This window comes from Pelobates fuscus, chromosome 4, assembly GCF_036172605.1.
Source record: "Pelobates fuscus isolate aPelFus1 chromosome 4, aPelFus1.pri, whole genome shotgun sequence".
Taxonomy (NCBI): domain Eukaryota; kingdom Metazoa; phylum Chordata; class Amphibia; order Anura; family Pelobatidae; genus Pelobates; species Pelobates fuscus.
Genome location: NC_086320.1, coordinates 223,973,407 through 223,994,843, shown reverse-complemented (window position 1 = coordinate 223,994,843; position 21,437 = coordinate 223,973,407). Strand labels below are relative to the sequence as shown.

At 39.3% G+C, this 21,437-nt stretch overlaps 1 protein-coding gene across 1 annotated transcript in view; it reads right to left on the bottom strand.

The window, feature by feature from the left end:
* The window catches only part of LOC134608800 (uncharacterized), a 125,833-nt gene that overhangs the window by 52,227 nt on the left and 52,169 nt on the right, over positions 1 to 21,437 (bottom strand). The window contains exons 3-4 of the mRNA XM_063451908.1: positions 21,182 to 21,218; positions 20,420 to 20,438 (exon numbers count right to left, since the gene is read on the bottom strand). Coding sequence (XP_063307978.1) covers positions 20,420 to 20,438; positions 21,182 to 21,218 — 56 coding nt within the window. The remainder of the gene's footprint in view (positions 1 to 20,419; positions 20,439 to 21,181; positions 21,219 to 21,437) is intronic.

Sequence of the window (21,437 nt, the reverse complement as noted above, 5' to 3'; positions counted from 1 at the left end):
ATACGCAAGATATTCCACCAAAAGGTTATTGCCGGGGCCGGAAGAGGTAGGAGCCGTCTGTCCCGCCGTATTCAGAGAGGTTCATACAGACAGAACCGAGGTTCCTATAACGGAAGAGCTGGATTCCAAGAACAGAGGGCCACACCAGCTTTCTTCCCCCAAAGAGGCAGACGCTAGTTCGCTAGGGGCATCCGCTACGTCGCTAGGGGCATCCGAGGAGCTCCTTCTGGACGACGACCTTATGGTAAGTGTCTTCTATTCCCCTTCAGGTTGTGGGGGGGGGAGGGGGGGGGCAGACTTAGACATTTTTCTCATGTGTGGTTGCATCTGGGTACTGCATAGATTTTGTATCACATCCGACTAAACTCTCCCTACCCAGAGAGATTGTTTTTTCCCAACACGATGCTATCCTCGTATCCAAGGAAATTCACGATCTGATGCGCAAACAAGCCATCACAGAGATCCCATTCAATACTCAGGGGTACATCAGCAACCTCTTCCTGGTACCCAAGAAAGGAGGAGGAACGAGGCCAGTCATAAATTTGAAAGAGTTGAACGCCTACGTGTCCTATCACCATTTCAAAATGGAAGGCATACATTGCCTGCGGGACCTTCAACAACCCAAATATTGGATGGCCAAGTTATACTTACAGGACGCGTACCTCATGAGACCTATATCGGAGTGATGCCAAGATTTTCTCCAATTCATGTCGAAAGGAAGGAAAATGGAGGTTCACATGCCTCCCGTTCGGACTGTTATCAGCCCCATGGTGTTTCACAAAGGTTATGAAACCCGTTATTGCCCTGCTTCGAAGCCGAGGTGTTCGGCTTATCATCTATCTAGACGATATCCTCCTTCTAGAAAAACAATAAAAAAGGCTGCGCCACAATCAGTAATAAAAAGTCCAGTTAAAAGGCAAAAGTCCAAATATATTATCCTTACAAATGGTCTTTAGTGATGAGGTCTTCTACTATTGCAGTGGATCCACTTTATATGAAAGATAAAAAGAGAGAAGGACAACCAATGGTGCAGTATGTAAAATTAAAGTATAGACGTAAAGGAGTAATAATATAAAACTCACATTTGCCAGAGCTAATAACCAGCTCTGGGGTGAAGCGCATACAGCGGTTTAATCCCCGCTTGTGGGATATAAATGGATTCCTCTCCGTCACTGTTGTCCAATTCTCGGATAAAAAGAGACAACCAATAGTGCTCACTGTATGGTAATATTGATAAAAGAATAAAAGAATGTACTTACAAGACAAGAGCAGACTAACTGCTCTGTGATGACAGCGTGGGTGGATTTATCCCCACCTAAGGATTTCTTTAGGTACAGGAAACTTCCAAAGATGTATTTCAGAGGTTTTACATAAAACCAATAAAAGGTGAATAAGATAATACTAAAAAGCCAGGGTAAAATAGATTATGTGTCTATAAAAAAGGTAATTGGCACGATAAAATGACCAAAAATACTTTAATATATATAAAAGAACACAATATTAGATATCCATAACGCGTTTCGTCAAAAATACTTTTTCAAATGGAATAACAGTGATACCTGGCTAGTAGGTGTTAAATAAGAACAGAATTAATTCGAATTTGGCGCCAAAAATTGGAACATCCAATCAGAAATGAGAACAGAATTAAAACAGAATTAAAACAGAATTAAAACATAAAATACATAAATAACTCAATGGATACATAGACAATACTACTATTAGATGATTCTGATACATAGAAATCTAAAACGAGGGTGAGAAAGTGTGTTTTGGAGTGATTTAAAATAGTTTACTTCAGAAGTAAACCGCAATGCAGCATGGGAGTTGTAGTAAAAATAGCCGTGAATTGCAGTAACTCAAAACATATCAAATTTATATGTATGTAAGAGGCTAAGAACTGTGTTTAATCATAGAATAATTGGGATACAAAAACGAGCATTGTTTTTATAGATGCAAACAATGCATTGTATGTAAAACTACAGATCATTCTAACCCATCTAAAGTTATAAATTTCATGTCAAATAGGACTAAAGAAGTGTATAATTATATATGATTTTATATGCTGTAATACGAAAAATTTTATTTATCTGCTCGAGTGCCCATGTGGCCTCCAATATGTGGGGATGACCACTAGGTGCTTAAAAATAAGACTGAGCGAACATTGCAGAAATATTAAAAATGGATACTTGAACCATACAGTATCCAAACATTTTATTATGCATAATAGAGATCCACGTCTATTAAAATGTATTGGTATAACAAAATGTTCTATCCCTTGGCGTGGAGGTGACATAAAAAAGATGCTTGGAAAAACGGAGATGGAATGGGTGTATAAACTCCAGACTCTTATACCCCATGGTTTGAATGCAGATTTTGATCTGCACAACTTTTTATAAAATTTGATGCCTGCACCTTTAAATATATGTTTGTATGGTTATTTAATATATATGCATTTTATACTGGTATTTTATTATTTTTATTATTATATTGTCTTATCCATTTATTTATTTATTTATTTATTATATGTTTAACCCCTTAAGGACCGGACTGTTTTTGCGATGTTGTACATTTGCGACTAGGCATCTTTTTACACTTTTGTGGTGTTTGTGTTTAGCTGTAATTTTCCGCTCTCTCATTTACTGTTCCCATACAAATTATATATTGTTTTTTTCAGGACAAAAGGGGCTTTCTTTACATACCATTATTTATATAATCTCATGTAATTTAATTTAAAAAAAATGAAAAAATATGATGAAAAATTGAAAAAAATACATGTTTTTTGACTTTTATGTGAAAAATCTTTTACTCATCTACAAAAGCGAATGAAAAAAACTGCTAAATAGATTCAAAATTTTGTCCTGAGTTTAAAAATACCCAGTGTTTACATGCTTTTTGCTATTTTTTTGCATGTTATAGGGCTATAAGTACAAGTAGGATATTGCGGTTTCAAAACATACATTTTTAAAATGTATCAATAGTGACATTGTAACACTATTATCTGTCATAAATCGCTGAATAACACCCCACATGTACATATTTTTTTTAAAGTAGACAACCCAGGGTATTCAATATGTGGTATGTCCAGACTTTTTTAGTAGCCACTTAGTCGCAAACACTGGCCAAAGTTAGCGTTCATATTTGTTTGTGTGTGAAAAAAGTAAAAAACTAAATTGAACGCTAATTTTGCCCAGTGTTTGTGACTAAGTGGCTACTAAAAAAGACTGGACATACCCCATTTGCAATACCTTGGGTTGTCTTCTTTTGCAAATGGTATGCCATCATGGGGGTAATTCTCATTCCTGGGCTACCATACGCTCTCAAAGGCAACGTAACCAACCTGGCCATTTTCAATGTAAAAATATTTGACCCATATATTTGACCCTGTAACTTTCAAAAACGCTATAAAACCTGTACATGGGGGGTACTTTTATACTCAGGAGACTTTGCTGAACACAAATATTAGTGTTTCAAAACTGGAAAATGTATCACAACAATTATATCATCAGTAAAAGTGCTGTTTGTGTGTGAAAAATGCAAAAAAAGTCACTTTCACTGACAATATCATCGCTGTGATATGTTTTACTGTTTTGAATCACTAATATTTGTGTTCAGCAAAGTCTCCCGAGTAAAACAGTACCCCCCATGTACAGGTTTTAGGGTGTCGTAGAACGTTACAGGGTAAAATACAGTGCTAGCAAATTAAATTCTCTGCAATTTCGGCGTGGGTTGGCAGGCAGGTCCCTCAAATTGCAATTAATAAAATTACTTAATTATGTAAAAATATTACATAAATACGCACGTAGAATTTAAATATATATGCATATTTATATATTTGAAGTCTACATGTATATTTATATAATTATTTATGTAATTTTGTATATGGACATATGAATAGTTCGTATTCTTTTTATTTATTTATATATACATAGATATATATACAATTTCATTCTAAGTGTATTTTGATATAAATATATATATTAATATCAAAATACAGTTAGAATAAAATTTCGTATAGATATAATTTTTTTTTACATTTTTATTATTATTTTAATTTTTTTAATTTAATTTAATTTACTTATTATTTGTATTTTATAATAATATATATATACAATATATATAGTTATTATATATATTATATATATATGTGTGTAATTTAATAATACGTGTATTTTTATATTAATATATGTACATATTAATATAAAAATAAACTTAGCATGACATTATATATATGATATATAGACATATTATATAGGTATAACATGTCTATATATCATATATATATATACACATATATAATAATATTTTTTTTTATTCACTATAACTTTAATTTTTTTTTGATTTTACACTGGCAGGGAGACTGCCTGTCAGCACAGACAGTCCCCCTGCAGGCAGATACTTGGACACCTATTGTGACCATGTGGTCGCCCTGTTGGGCGATCACACGGCCACAGGGGTCCTAATCCGCAATGGGGAGACTGTCTGGGCTGCAGGCAGTCTCCCCACACCGGGAGCAACGCCGATCGCCGCCGGGGGAACGACGGCGATCGGGTAAGTACCTCTTAAATTTAGGACGGTTCAGGACCGTCGTCGGTCGGCAACGCAAAAATGCCGATGACGGTCCTGAACCGTCTAGCGTCGTTAAGGGGTTAAGATGATCCCTTCTGTTTTCTCTTATTATGGACTTTTTATTCCCCCCTATTTTTTCCTTTAAATATGGGTTTTTAATTGCTAAAAAGGATTTTTTAGTTTGATATTTGTTTTATAGTAAGTACCCCCTTCTTCTAATTGGTTTGAGAATAATTCAGCTAGATTTGCTGTATTACATTTAGCTGCTATTGTGGATTTGTGGTTAACTACATTTCCCACCATGCATTTCGGCTCTAACTTCTGAATTGAGGAAGTGCTGATCATCATGTGACCTATTCAAAGTTATATTTTATTCTATTTCCCCTGCTCGTTTTTGCATCCCAATTATTCTATGATTAAACACAGTTCTTAGCCTCTTACATACATATAAATTTGATATGTTTTGAGTTACTGCAATTCACGGCTATTTTTACTACAACTCCCATGCTGCATTGCGGTTTACTTCTGAAGTAAACTATTTTAAATCACTCCAAAACACACTTTCTCACCCTCGTTTTAGATTTCTATGTATCAGAATCATCTAATAGTAGTATTGTCTATGTATCCATTGAGTTATTTATGTATTTTATGTTTTAATTCTGTTTTAATTCTGTTCTCATTTCTGATTGGATGTTCCAATTTTTGGCGCCAAATTCGAATTAATTCTGTTCTTATTTAACACCTACTAGCCAGGTATCACTGTTATTCCATTTGAAAAAGTATTTTTGACGAAACGCGTTATGGATATCTAATATTGTGTTCTTTTATATATATTAAAGTATTTTTGGTCATTTTATCGTGCCAATTACCTTTTTTATAGACACATAATCTATTTTACCCTGGCTTTTTAGTATTATCTTATTCACCTTTTATTGGTTTTATGTAAAACCTCTGAAATACATCTTTGGAAGTTTCCTGTACCTAAAGAAATCCTTAGGTGGGGATAAATCCACCCACGCTGTCATCACAGAGCAGTTAGTCTGCTCTTGTCTTGTAAGTACATTCTTTTATTCTTTTATCAATATTACCATACAGTGAGCACTATTGGTTGTCTCTTTTTATCCGAGAATTGGACAACAGTGACGGAGAGGAATCCATTTATATCCCACAAGCGGGGATTAAACCGCTGTATGCGCTTCACCCCAGAGCTGGTTATTAGCTCTGGCAAATGTGAGTTTTATATTATTACTCCTTTACGTCTATACTTTAATTTTACATACTGCACCATTGGTTGTCCTTCTCTCTTTTTATCTTTCATATAAAGTGGATCCACTGCAATAGTAGAAGACCTCATCACTAAAGACCATTTGTAAGGATAATATATTTGGACTTTTGCCTTTTAACTGGACTTTTTATTACTGATTGTGGCGCAGCCTTTTTTATTGTTTTTCTTGTCTTATTTTAAAGGGTTTGAGGGATTCCTTTTAAGGTTGCTGCCTATAAGTTAAGTAAGCGCTGTCTCATTCTTCCATTTTTTTCGATATCCTCCTTCTAGCCCAGTCTACCAACCTTCTCCACACACATCCCACATGGACTCTGATGCTGTTGCAAAACCTAGGTTCCCTTATTAACTGGGAAAAATCTATCCTGACACCGGCTCAGCACTTTGAATTCCTAGGACTAGTGATAGACTCCACTTCACAGACACTACACCTCCCAGCGTCAAAATTACTGAACATCGAAAAACGAAATCAAGTGTACATTGGCCGTTCCCCAATTCTCTCTCAAACACCTGGCACGAGTCATCGGACTCCTGGTGGCTTCCAGCCAAGCCATATTCCCAGGCCCGCTGCATTACCGAGCTCTACAATGAATTCAAGCCTCTCATCTCAGAGACGGAGCATCATACGGAGATATGGTAACGCTAGGCGAAGAAGCGAAAGATTAACTTCGCTGGTGGCTCCTCCACATGGAGGCATAGAATGGACGCACTATCTTCGGAACAACCCCAGATCGGATCATAGAATCAGGGGACCTTGGTCAATCGAAGGCGTTCCGCAATCAACTCTCAGACTTCTCGAGAATGAATGGGCACCCGGCACGAGACACGCATATAAAGAAATCTGGATCCCTTATCGGCTCCTTTGACAGCCATCCTACAGTTTTTTACCTCACTTTTTGAAGCAGGAAAAGCCTACCGCACGGTTAACCTTTACCGTTTCGCGCTTTCCACTGGACATCAAGGCATCGATGGGACCCCCACTGGACGTCACCCCTTTGTCTGCCGCTTACTACGTGGAGTACGATTTTCTTGTCCACCGCTCCCTCGTTACTCTACACTCTGGGAGGTTTCACTTGCCCTCCGCTTTCTAATGTCATGGCCGGACAACTCTTCATTATCACTCAAACAACCGTCAGCAAAATCAGTCATGCTCTTCTGCCTTATATCATGCAAAAGGGTCTCGGATGTACGTGCTTTGGATACAGACGCTCGATCCATTACACCAGAAGGCGTTCTCTTTGATATTTCTAAAAGGACCAAAACGTCTTTTAAGTCCGTACTGTACCCAGCCTTTCCACAGAAGCCTCTATTGTGTCCAGTGGCATGCTTACGGGAATACGAAATCCGTACAGCTCTGCAATCCCATGAGACCACAATTATTTATCTCTGTCCGCAAACCATATCTTCCAATATCATCCCCCTCTATGGCCAGATGGGTCAAATGAATTATGACATTGGCAGGCATAGATACTTCCGTGTCCTCTCCACATTCTGTTCGTAGAGCCATAGCCTCAAAAGCCTCTGCGGTAGGATGTCATTTGGTCTTCGGAATCCACTTCCGTGACTTCTACTTCAAACCGATCAAACACTTTGCTGGAACAGTTATATCACAGCTTTAAACCAGCATAATAGGAGCCTCCGTGTCGTAATAAAATTACCAGATTTTACTATTTACATGACGTAAAGTCGTGATTTTATTAAGACACGGAGGTGAGCATTATCGCTCCCACGGATGGTGTTCACCTGGGTAAATAAGTTACGTTAAGTTTCTTTGGTTCATATTTTCTCACTAGTAAGGTGATGGGTTTGATTATGCACGTTTGTATTCACTTCGTACAGATTGACTTAACATTAGTTACAGTGGATATTGCCTCAAAGTATAACACGTTATTTATGCATACATCCAGTTTTATACTTGGATATTACCATATTCTACTCTCTCTTACAGCTTAAATTGAAAGTTCATCCATCGATGACTTTGTTCGTTATTTGGAATCCTTCTTTCGTTCGGATGGCGGTACAAATTCGGGATTGCAAGAAAGAGGAAATTGTCAAGGGAATACCGCCTATTATGCTGGAGAGTGGAACCTGATTGGCTGATTGGTTGCCAGGGAAGATATGTGTTAATGACTGTTTCCTGTGTTCATATCATTGTTAAAGTTTTTTCTTTGCTGCTGAGGGAAATAAAGAAAGAGTGCAGCATAATACTCGTCTCCGTGTTGTTAATAAAATCATGACTTTACTTCATGTAAATAGTAAAATCTGGTAAGTGAGCAGTAAAACTTGAGAAGCATGATCTATACAGTAAAACTGCTTCATTAAGCTAAAGTTGTTTAGGTGACTGTAGTGTTCCTTTAAGCTACTAGTTATTTACTATGGGCATTTAATAAACTCTGTACTGACATTAACCCCTTAAGGACTGGACTTTTTTTGCGATGTTGTACATTTGCGACAGGCATCTTTTTGACACTTTTGTGGTGTTTGTGTTTAGCTGTAATTTTCCGCTCTCTCATTTACTGTTCCCATACAAATTATATATTTTTTCAGGACAAAAGGGGCTTTCTTTACATACCATTATTTATATAATCTCATGTAATTTAATTTAAAAAAAATGAAAAAATATGATAAAAAATTGAAAAAAAAAAAAACGTGTTTTTTGACTTTTACTTGGAAAATCTTTTACTCATCTACAAAAGCGAATGAAAAAAAACTGCTAAATAGATTCAAAATGTTGTCCTGAGTTTAAAAATACTCAGTGTTTACATGATTTTTTGCTTTTTTTTGCAAGTTATAGGGCTATAGGTACAAGTAGGATATGGCGGTTTCAAAACATACATTTTAAAAATGTATCACTCGTGACATTGTAACACTATTATCGGTCATAAATCTCTGGAAAACACTCCACATGTATATATATTTTTTAAAGTAGACAACCCAGGGTATTTATCTAAGTATATTTTGACACTTTCTATGCATCCATTTTACCACCAGTCTATGCCAAACTTCACATAGGTATTTTTTTTTTTTCTTTTCACATACATTGCAATTCAGGTATAAACTTACAGATCCTGTTATGTCTTGCTGCCAAAAAACACACTAATATATGTTCAGCAACATCTCCCGAGTACAGTGATACCACCCATGCATAGGCTTGTTGAGTTGTTTGGGGGCTAAAAGGCCCAATTTGGTAGGTGCGCATATCCATTTTCCAACTTGGAATTTTGACATGTAGTGAACCTGCGCACATGTCCTATTTGGGACATTTGTAAAGCCGGCCAATGTATTTTACCCCCACCAAACCATATATTTTTGGAAAGTAGACACCCTAGGGTATTTCAAATGGTGGTTTTTTAACACTTTCCATGCACTAATTCTACCACCAGACTTTGTCAAACATTTAGGTAGTCCTTTTTTGTGTGTTTTTTTTCACACACATTGTACTTTAGGCATGAATTAACAGATCGTGTTATGTGTCACTGCCAAACAACACGCCAATATGTGTTCAGCAACATCTCCTGAGTACAGTGATACCACCCATGCATAGGCTTGTCAGATTGTTTGGGGGCTAAAAGGCCCAATCTGGCAGGTGCGCATATCCATTTTTCAACTTGGAATTTTGACAAGTAGACAACCTGCGCACATGTCCTATTTGGGACATTTGTAAAGCCGGCCAATGTATTTTACCCCCACCAAACCATATATTTTTGGAAAGTAGACAACCTAGGGTATTTCAAATGGTGTTTTTTTTTAACATTTCCATGCACTAATTCGACCACCAGACCTTTTCAAAAATTTAGGTAGTCCTTTTTTGTGTGTTTTTTTTCACACACATTGTACTTTAGGCATAGGCTTGTCAGATTGTTTGGGGGCTAAAAGGCCCAATCTGGCAGGTGCACATATCCATTTATCAACTTGGAATTTTGACAAGTAGTCAACCTGCGCACATGTCCTATTTGGGACATTTGTAAAGCCGGCCAATGTATTTTACCCCTACCAAACCATATATTTTTGGAAAGTAGACACCCTAGGGTATTTCAAATTGTGGTTTTTTAACACTTTCCATGCACTAATTCTACCACCAGACTTTGTCAAACATTTAGGTAGTCCTTTTTTGTGTGGTTTTTTTCACACACATTGTACTTTAGGCATGAATTAACAGATTGTGTTATGTGTCACTGCCAAACAACACACCAATATGTGTTCAGCAACATCTCCTGAGTACAGTGATACCACCCATGCATAGGCTTGTCAGATTGTTTGGGGGCTAAAAGGCCCAATCTGGCAGGTGCGCAAATCCATTTTCCAACTTGGAATTTTGACATGTAGTAAACCGGCGCCCCTGTCCTATTTGGGCCAATTTATTTTACCCCCATCAAACCATATATTTTTGAAAAGTAGACAACTCAGGGTATTTTTAATGGTGGTAGTTTAATACTTTTCATGCAATAATTCTACCACCAGCCTTTGGCAAACTTTTGGGTAGTAATTTTCTTCGTGTTTTTTGACACATACATTGTACTTTAGGCATGTATTAACAGGTCCTGTTATGTATCACTGCCAAACAACACCCCGATATGTGTTCAACAACATCTCCTGAGTACAGTGATATCACCCATGCATAGGTTTGCTGGGTTGTTTGGGGGCTAAAAGGCCACAATCGAGACTTGTACAGATCAGTTTTTCAACTTCATATATAGGTTGCTTGGCCTATCTTCAGTTTGGCATATTTTTGCATCCCCCAGTTAATGTTAACATCATGAAAGTTAATATTTTTATAAAGTAGACATTCCAGGGTATTGTATATGAGGTGTTTTCACATCCTTCCCCCAACCATTGTGCTAAACAAATTTCAGAGAACGTGCATGGTGGTAATTTTTGAATTCTGCTTTTTATGCACACGTCATCTGGTTTTGGCCAGCCAGTTATATGTTACTACCATAAAACTTTTTTAACCAAATGTGCAGGTATCAAATGCACCTTTAGCAGCATTCTCTAAACTAACTCCTGCAAAAAGAATCTAAGTGGAGATTTGGGGGAAGGAAACTGACTAACTATAATGTGCTGCTTTCAAAAGAAAAAAAAAACAGTGCAAAGGGGTGTCTGTCGTTTTCCCTTTTTTATAACAGACCCAGCAACATTTCAGGAGATTTGTGTTTTTTTGCAGTTGGCGGGATCTTAAAAATAAAATGTCTGGACTCCTCTGGCACCGTTGTTGAAACTTCTCCAACCATCTCCATAAATTATTGTGGAAATCAGCTTGAACTGAAATTGGAGAAAGGTGTTTCTTTCTGGATTTTTTTTTTTTTTTTTTTTTTTGTAATTCTTTATTTTCAATGACAGAAAAGGAGAAACAGGTATATGAGCAGTACATAGGCTTACGCAGAAGCCATGATTTGTATTTTACAGCGGTTTCACATTAATACAGAAAAGCAGAGAGTATGTTGTTAGGTGTAGATGCCACTGTGTAAGCTTTCAACTTGTACTGTTTCTTTCTGTCAGGTTTTTTGTTTTTAAAACATAGTACAATCAAGAAAACAAGAAAAATAAAACATAGACTTAACTTTGTAAACATAGAAGGTGATCGTGGGCCGGGGTACCGGTAAACCCGGACCAGTGGTGGGTGGAGGGGAGGGGGGGGGGGGGGGGGAGCATCCTGGTTGTCCGTTCTTGTATAGGAGTACGTCTGGTCTGGTTATAGGACTCAACTGCTAATGTAATTTTCCCAGGGTTCCCAGATCTTAGTAAAGGCTTTGGTGGAGCCACGAACTCTGGCCGTAAGTTCGTCCATGAGGTGACAGTCCTTGATCTTGTTAATAACTGCGGACACCGGGGGGACGTCTGGCCTTAACCACGTTTGGGCTAAGGCCCTTCTGGCTGCTAGGGTGAGTTTGTTAAGCAGGCGTAGGTCTGATATGGGCCAGTCCTCTACCGGTCTGGCCAGGAGGAACGTCCATGGGTCTATCGTGATGTGTCTATCCATAACTTGGGAGATTAATGATTGGATTGCCTTCCAGTAAGGTTTAATTTTGGGGCAACTCCACCACATGTGAATATAAGTCCCTTTTTCTCCGCAGTTACGCCAGCAGAGATCATTGGGTATCTTGTTCATGTGGTACAGTTGCACCGGGGTGGTGTACCACCGGAACATTGTTTTATAGGACTGTTCGAACGCATATTGAAGTTTTAGTGTTTGCCTCCCATATGTCCTGCCAGTCGGTGCCTTCTAAGGTTACCCCTAAATCTGATTCCCATTTGTCAGTGTAGTGGAGGGTCCCCATTCTTGGGTAGAGGAGCAGAGGTGGGTGTATAACAGAGATCATACCCCGTTGGTATCGTTCTGTGTGGCAGATTCTTTCAAAGAAGGTCTGCTTGGTTTTGGCGGCTGTTTTCACGGTCCCTAGGTTGGCGTAGTTCCTCAGTTGAATGTACCTAAAAAAGTCTGCTGGGGTTAGGGTAGTTCTGGTTTGTAGGTCCGCAAAGGGGATTATTGTATCTCCAACGTACAGTTGGTGGACCCTTTGTAGACCCGCTCTTTCAAGGCCTTTAAAGTCCCACGGTCGCATACCCGGGGCAAAGGCCCTGTTTCTTAGTATGGGGGTGAGGGGGGAGGTAGCGGAAGTGAATCCGTATTTTATGGCTATTTTATCCCACAATTGAATAGAGTTAGTGATGGCTGGGCATGATGTCCTTGGAAGTGCCCTGAGTTCCCTGGGTGTCCAAATGTAGAATTGAGGGAGATCTGACTGCATGAGTAACGATTCCAGGTCTACCCATCTTCTAGTGTCTGGGGGGGTATGCCACATCGCTATTTGTGTCATTTGGGCTGCTAAATAGTAAAAGTAGAGGTGGGGGAGGCCTAGGCCTCCTCTCGTTTTGGGGCGATAAAGTATGTTGCGGCCTACTCTGTGCCTCCTGTTTTGCCATATGAAGCGGTCTATTGTCCGCTGGAGTGGTATTAGGTCTCGTTTCGTGACTGGTGTGGGCAGAGCTTGGAATAGAAATAGGATACGGGGTAGGACATTCATCTTGATCGAATGTATCCTCCCGATCCACGATATTGTTTTTTCCGTCCAGGTCTCTATATCTGCTATGAGTTTGGCTATAAGCGGAGTATAGTTTAGGCTGTAGAGCGCTGTGGGGTCTGCCGGTAGTTTTATACCGAGGTACGTGAGTGAGGTGGGTGAAATGCGGATGTGGTGCTCTACCGTAATTTGATGAATGGCCGATTGTGTAAGGTGTAACGGGAGAGCGCTGGATTTTTCCATGTTAACTTCTGATCTTGATAACTCGCCGTATGTCCGGAGGAGGGGTAGTAGCGCTTGCATGGAGGGAATGGGGTCAGTCATGGTGAGGAGTACATCGTCGGCGTACCCCGAGACCAGGAATTCTTGGTTCCCAATCATAGCTCCTGTTATTTCTGGGTGTTCCCTAATTGCCTGGAGGAGGGGTTCTAATGTGAGCACAAACAGTAGTGGAGAGAGCGGGCATCCTTGACGGGTGCCATTGCGTATATCGAAGTGTGGACTGTGGGCTCCTGTTATCTTTATTTGTGCGGTGACATTTGTGTATAGAGCGCGCACTGCCGTAATGTATGAGAGGGGTATGTTTATGTGTTCCAATAGCGTGAACATGTAAGGCCAACTCACCCGGTCAAACGCTTTTTCAGCGTCTAGGGAAAGAATTAAGGACGGTGTTTTGGCTGTGGTAAGGGTCCAGATTGTGTCTATGTTTCGTCTGGTATTTTCGAATAGTTGTCTGTTGGGGATGAACCCTACCTGGTCTGCGTGGACCAATTGTGTCAGGTACGGGTTGAGTCGAGTTGCCAATATCTTGGCCAGTATTTTGCTGTCATGATTGATGAGCGATATTGGTCTATAGGCCTCCGGTTGGGTGTGATCTTTGTCTGGTTTGGGCAGGAGTATAATGTGTGCCTGTGTCATGTCTTTAGTGGGGGCTGCTCCATGCATTAGGTCCTGAAATAGGGTTTCCATGTGCGGGAGCAGTTCTTCTCGGAAGGTTTTATAGTAGCTCCCCTCATATCCGTCTGGGCCTGGGGCTTTGTTACTTTTTAGGGAGGATATGGCTAGGTTAATTTCGTCCGTGGTGATCGGTGTTGAGAGTTCCGCAGTAGCTGTTGTATGGAGCTTGGGTAGGTTTAGTCGGGTTAGGAAGTCAGAGGTACCACGATGGGGTCCTGTGCCCGCAGCGTCCCCTGTTGTGGGTTGGTTGTAGAGAGCTTTGTAAAAGGATGTAAAGGTTTGCGCTATCTCTGATGGTGAGGTTTTCAGCTTTCCGTCAGGGGCTCGTATGGATGTGATGTGGTGGCGTTGTGCTCTGGGTCTTAGTGTGCGGGCTAGGAGCGTGTCCATCTTATTGGATTTGTCATAGTATGTGCGTTTGGTCCATGTCAGTGCGCGGGCCGTGTCGTCAATTAGTAGTTGTCTGATGGCTAAGCGTGTGTCTAGTAGGATTTATTTTTTTAAAGAGTAAAAATGAATTATGTGTCGCTACTTGCATCAGGTAGATAGCCACCTTTTTATACCAGGTTTTTGTCTTTCTTAAGATAAGATATGGCTGCGTCAGCTGATCAGCCAAATAAACACCCCCATGTGCATTTTATAAGCCCTGATGCAAACAGGTTTGGTCTGTACTCTGCCTCGGACAGTGACGTCTGACATGCTTTCGTCATGGATGGTGGTTAGTATATTAACATCCTTCCTGTCCTTAAATTTTATTGCAAGCACTTTAGCTTTGTGCAGACCTTTACATTCACTTTTTTTTTATTTGGCCTCTATAAAAGGTCTGGGAAAATCCTTGGCATATCTTCTCACAATGCCACAGGCCAGTATCTAGAAACCCTAAAGAGTTTGAAACAAACGGACAATGCTATAAAAGTTGTCCACATAAAGGTGGTAACTCTTATTGAACAAGGGGATCAGTAAGTTAAAAACAAGTTTCCCACTTGTCCCCAGAGAGTCAGTACAGCCAGGAGGGTCCAGTTGACCATATTTCCCCTCATATATACGAAAGGCAAATGAATAGCCACTTTCGCTCTCGCACAGTTTGTAGAATTTTACGCCATACCTAAAGCGCTTTGAGAGGATGTATTGTTTGTATCCTAATCTGCCTTTATTTTTCATTAACGATTCATCAATAGATAAAAAAAAATTTGTGGAGTATAAACTTCAGTAAATTTGTGCTGAAGATGGTCTACCAGTGGGCGTATTTTATGAAGCCTATCATATTGAGTGTGATCTCTGGGGTGACAGAGGGTATTTTCATTGAAATGTAAGTATCTCAGCAGCAGCTCATATCTTGTTCTAGACATGGTTTGAGAGTACACTGGACTAGAACAGATTGGGTTGGTGCTCCAGTAATAGATGGCTTCTTTATAATCCCCATGAGAATTGTAAGAGCCCAGAATTTTTTAAGTTCAGCGACATCTGTGGGATGCCAAGCACGCTCCTCCCTGACTGCATAGCTATCTGTATTGGTATCAATAAATTGGGTAGCATATAAATTAGTCTGGGGAGCAATCTCCTCCCAGATGGTATCCCCTAAAAATAGCTCCATATATTGCATAGGGGAGAAGTCATCCACATTGACATTAATGCCTGTGTTGGCACTAAAAGGGGGGATTTTGGGCTCAGCTGACTGTGGAGAAACCCGTTCCTCCTCCACATTCGGCGTAGCAGAGAAAGCACAGCTTCTTTTTGCAGCTGGCTCACACACAGATGACATGTCACTAGATGTGTCAGAAAACTGACCTGGGTCAAAATCGGACGCAGTGTCAGTGGCGTCAGAGTCTGACTAACACAGAGTTACTAACACACAATTTTTTTTTTTTTTTATACTAAAAACAGACTAAAACTGATAAAAACAGACTAAATGAGACTAAAACTTCCGTTAGCAGCAATCTGTAAACTAACTCCTGCAAAAAGAATCTAACTGGAGATTTGGGGGAAGGATACTGACTAACAGAAATTTGCCACTTTCAAAATAAACAAACAAAAAAAAAAATCAGGAACAAGTATTATAAAAATGTATTTTCTGTGTGGTAGACCTTAAAACATGCTCCGATACACAGTCCAGGTTTTGTAGGGCAATCGGGACAGTGAAAAGGGGTGTCTGTCCTTTTCTCTTTTTTTATAACAGACCCGGCAACGTTTCTGGGGATTTCTTTTTTTTGGTGTTGGCGGTATCTTAAAAATAAAATGTCTGGGCTCCTATGGCACCGTTGTTGGTACTTGACCATCTCCATAAATTATTGTGGAAATCAGCTTGAGCTGAAATTGGAGAAAGGTGGTTCTTCCTGGATTCATTTTTTTAAAGAGTAAAAATGAATTATGTGTTGCTACTTGCAACAGGTAAATAGCCACCTTTTTATACCAGGCTTTTGTCTTTCTTAAGATAAGATAAGGCTGCATTAGCTGATCAGCCAAATCAACACCCCCCATGTGCCTGTTATAAGCCCTGATGCAAACCGGTTTTGTCTGTACCCTGCCTCGGACAGTGACGTCTGACATGCCTTCGTTATGTATGGTTGTCAGCATGTGCACATCCTTCCTGTCCTTAAATTTTAGCGCAAGCAGTTCAGCTTTGCGCAGGAATTTGCATTCACCTTTTTTTAATTTGGCCTCTATGAGCGGTCTGGGGAAATCCCTGGCATTTCTTCTTACAGTGCTGCAGGCCAGTGTCTACAAACTATAAAGAATTTTAAACAAGTGGACACTGCTGTAAAAGTTGTCCACATACAGGTGGTAACCCTTATTGAACAAGGGGAACAGTAGGTCCCAAACCAGTTTCCCACTTGTCCCCAGAGAGTCAGGACAGCCAGGAGGGTTCAGTTGAGCATCTTTCCCCTCATATATACGAAAGGCAAATGTGTAGCCACTTTCGCTCTCGCACAGTTTGTATACTTTAATGCCATACCTAGACCGCTTTGAGGGGATATACTGTTTGAACCCTAATCTCCCTTTATATTTCATTAGGGACTCATCAATAGATAAATTTTGTTGGGGGGTATAAACTTCAGAAAATCTGTTCTGAAGATGGTCTACCAGAGGGCGAATTTTATGAAGCCTATCATATTGGGGGTGATCTCTGGGGTGACAGAGCGTGTTGTCGTTGAAATGTAAGTATCTCAGCAGCAGCTCATATCTTGGTCTAGGCATTGTTTGGGAGAATATAGGAGTCGAACAAATTGGGTTGTTGCTCCAGTAAGAGCGGATTGATGGCTTCTTTATTATCCCCATGAGCATGGTAAGCGCCCAGAATTGTTTAAGTTCAGGGACATCTGTGGGATGCCAAGCATGCTCCCTGACTGTATAGCTACCTGGATTGGTCTCAATAAATTGACTAGCGTATAAATTAGTCTGGGAAACATCCTCCTCCCAGATGGTATCCCCTAAAAATAGCTCCATATATTGTGTAGGGGAGAAGTCAACCACATTCACATTAATGCCTGCGTTGGGCTCAGCTGACTGTGGAGGTACCCAGTCCTCCTCCACATTTGGCGTAGCAGGGGGAGCACAGCTTCTTTTAGCAGCTGGCTCACACACAGATGACGACATGTCACTAGACGTGCTGCTAAACTGACCTGGGTCAAAATCGGACGCAGTGTCAGTGGCGTCAGAGTCTGACGCCAAGAAGGCATATGCCTCCTCCAAGCTGTACATGCGCTGCATGTTTCACACTAACAGACTAAACTAACAAAATACTAAACACAATTTTTATTTATATATAGATATATATTTTTTTTTTAACACTAAAACAGACTAAAACAGTAATCCCTAAACTAACTCCTGTTACAAAAATCTAATGGAGATTTGGGGGAAGGAAACTGACTGACTACGACAGACTACGACAGTCTACGACAGCCTACGACAGTCTAAGACAGTCTAAGACAGTCTAAGACAGTCTACGACAGTCTAAGACAGTCTACGACAGTCTAAGACAGTCTAAGACAGTCTAAGACAGTCTAAGACAGTCTAAGACAGTCTAAGACAGTCTAAGACAGTCTAAGACAGTCTAAGACAGTCTAAGACACAGATCTTTAAAATAAAGTTAACCCTTAAGGGCAAAAAAAAAAAATACAGACAGTACAAATGCACTGTCTGTAACAGATCTGGCAGGGAAGGGGTTAAAAAGGGATTTTTATTCACTACAGATACTTTTGACAACTCTCTGGAACACCTGCTGCAACAATATATCACGATCTCTGTCTCTCTCGCCTCACAAAACGCTACAGAGGGGAGAGAGGCAGAGATCAGTGTCAAAGTGAGTGTTTGTAACACCCACTTTGACACCAGCCAATTGTGAGCGATCGCGGATCGCTCACATGCTGCAATTGGCTTTTACTATCTGCCTGGGATGCCAGGCAGATAGTAACAACGTGATTTCGGCGGAAGTTTTCGCCGATCGCTCCTGCCGCCCGTTTTCCGTTAGGACGGTTCAGGACCGTCCTCGGTCGGCAACGCAAAAATGCCGAGGACGGTCCTGAACCGTCCTGCGTCCTGAAGGGGTTAAAAGCAAGCAGCAACATTTAGGCAAACATAGATCTGGAAAAATACTCCAACACTGCGATAGTCATAGTTTAGTCAACACAGACTTGTTTTAATATTCATGAAAACTGTTTAAGTGCAGTGTCTCTGTAAGAGACCAAAAGTGAGAACAAGACTTTTCCTATCCAGATAAAAGAAAAGTGTGTGTGCTTAATAGTATTTGACACAGGTAGGAAACTGGAAATTAAAAGAGTTCGTTATTCCCTCTGTTTATTTTAGTATCTCCACATTATCACTCTCTATGGCTATGTGCATATCATGGCTGAAACAACAGTACACGCTATGAATCATGTCATATTTATTACACGTTATTACACTGTGGTCTGCAAAGTCCAGTTCCAGAAATAATCCCACGAAATTGCAAATGTTTTAATTACAAATTAATTTATATAAACAATGGATGTTTGGCTGATCAGAAGTCACGAGAAACAATTAACAATTAGAACTCCAGAGCTGGAGGCAACATTTGGGGTTAAACAGGTCAAGAACGATTTAACCCCTTCAGGTAAGAAAGCACCAGGCAACGTCCTGACACCATAGCAATGTTAGATTGCATGCCCAAAACTGCTGCTAAAAATCATTCTGGCTGTTTTGTCTTTTCTCTCCATGCTTCTGTTCTCACATAGAGGCTTCCCCACTTCCCTTTCAGTTATTTTCTGGCAATTCTGCTAGCACAATAGTTAAAATTGAATTCTCTATCATTTAAGACTAAGTTGTATTTGTCCAAAATACAGATTAAGGAACAGCACACACAAAAATACAGTTTAAAATTTTACATTGCTACTTAAAATCACCTATCTCAGCAAGCTAATATGGACATTCAATTCCACCATATGACCATTTTGTGTTAAGCCCACCAATACATCACAGTACTTTAAATATCAGTGGGTCATACACTGATTTAACCATGGTAAACAAATTAAATAGTGCTAATGCTAGATTAACTAAAGCGTATTTAATCTGTTGTAAGAGTACTGTGAGTATATACCATGTAAAATTAACGTTACAAAAAAACATTAAAAAGAAAATACTAAATATTATTGTCTTAACCCCTTAAGGACACATGACATGTGAGGCATGTCATAATTCCCTTTTATTCCAGAAGGTTGGTCCTTAAGGGGTTAATCTGTATTTTTATATACACAGTTTGAATTTTACGGCAGCACCACTGCAGAAATGCATGTTCTGGGTGTGCCTCCAATTCCGCTTTTTAAAAAATAAAAAATAAAAAGTTATATTTATTATGACAAATACCCTTCAATAATTATATAAACGAAACAAAAAAATTGCTACAATACCCAATATCAACTAGATATATATAACATGATCAGTTAGATGTTTAGCAAACAGCTCCCATATTTGGAATCCTTAAACATAGCAATCCCACATACGGATAGCAAATTAGGGAGTGAAATATCCCTGTACCGGCCCTGGGTTTCTTATCCCCTTCAGGGATTTGTAACTTTGTGATGGCAATCCTTCATTTATTTATTTACCGTAGGGAATAATAGACATTCAATTTTAGAAATTAACAAAACTTATGGATAAATTTCACTTTGTGCAAATTAATATTTTAAAAATGTTGTTCAAACCAAAAACTGAAAATGAAATAATCGTAACTAATTTGTTCCATGCACATCCCCACTTGTAACACTGATGCAGCATATTGAATGATAATGTGACTAAATAGATAGAGACAAATGCCGTTGCTTTCACACAATTGTAGCATCAGAAATGGTCACAGAAAGCAATTTGGGTTAGGCAACCTTCGGCACTCCAGATCTTGAGGACTACATCTCCTTTGCTCTGACAGCCATAATGCTGGAAAAGCATCATTTTGGGAGATCTAGTAAACATCATCTAAAGTTTGTTTAACCCTCGTTTAACCTATGTATTTTGGTTTGTTCTGTATTATGTTTTTGCATTTGTTTATAAATTTCCTGTGCTGTGACATTGCTATTAAAGAATCTTAAACATTAAAAAGAAAGAAAGAAAAAAAGAAACCTACTTCTTTTTGGTCTTCCAGCCTGGAAAACAAGGAAACAGAATGAGAGCTCAGCCGTGATACCTTAGGGATGCAATGAAACTTGGAACTTCAAGAGAGATATTTATTGGAAGGCATTTACTTTGCTTGACATTGCCTGTGTTTGGCACCTGACAAACTTTATTTATAAGACTGAGTGCAGTAGGTTCCACTCAAAGTCTGCAACGTTCTGAGAGATGGAAATTACACATTAACATAAGGGAAAAACAAGGCTATTCGTCTTAAAATTAAACAAGGATGAGGCGTACTGTGGAAGAAAGTAATATGGCACATTTACCTCCACAGTACTGCCATTTACAGGCACGGACATCTTATCCATATTGCATGTGTTTCTGTTTATTTGTTTTTTTTACATTTGATCTGTTCCTGTGCATAACTGCCTGGAATTCCCTGGGCTCCCAGCAATATGGGATCACATATTTTTGCTATATACTATGCAGACTGGGATTGGATTTATATATTAGTATAATTACAAATAGTACAACCCATAGTCAGGGACATTAACAATCCAAGATTCAGAAATTTCACAATGCAGTTTCAGTAGAGATACTGACAAAATTTCTGGACCACTGGTGTGCCTTCAGGACTAGGTTAGGAACCATGAAAATATTTAAATACAAACTCCAGAATTGGCATCTTCTCTTACAAAATCAATGATATCTGACGAAAAAAAATATGTAAATGCTTGCTAACATGCTATTATATCCAGAGAATACACATGCTTACCCTACAGTACTAGAGTCACCATCACATTTCTCAGATTCTAAATAAAAGAAAAAAATATGGATGAGGTCCAAGAGTCACATGTATATTTTAAACAGAAGCATGGCAATTAACATTTGTCAAAATCAATGGAAAACAAATTCTTGGTTATTAAAACAGTTCCTAGTTAGGTTTGTAAGAATTTACAGGTCAGAGTTTGTCTGTAAGACTTAAGGTAGGAGGAGGTTTTTGACACGTGCACAGATTAAATTGCATTTTG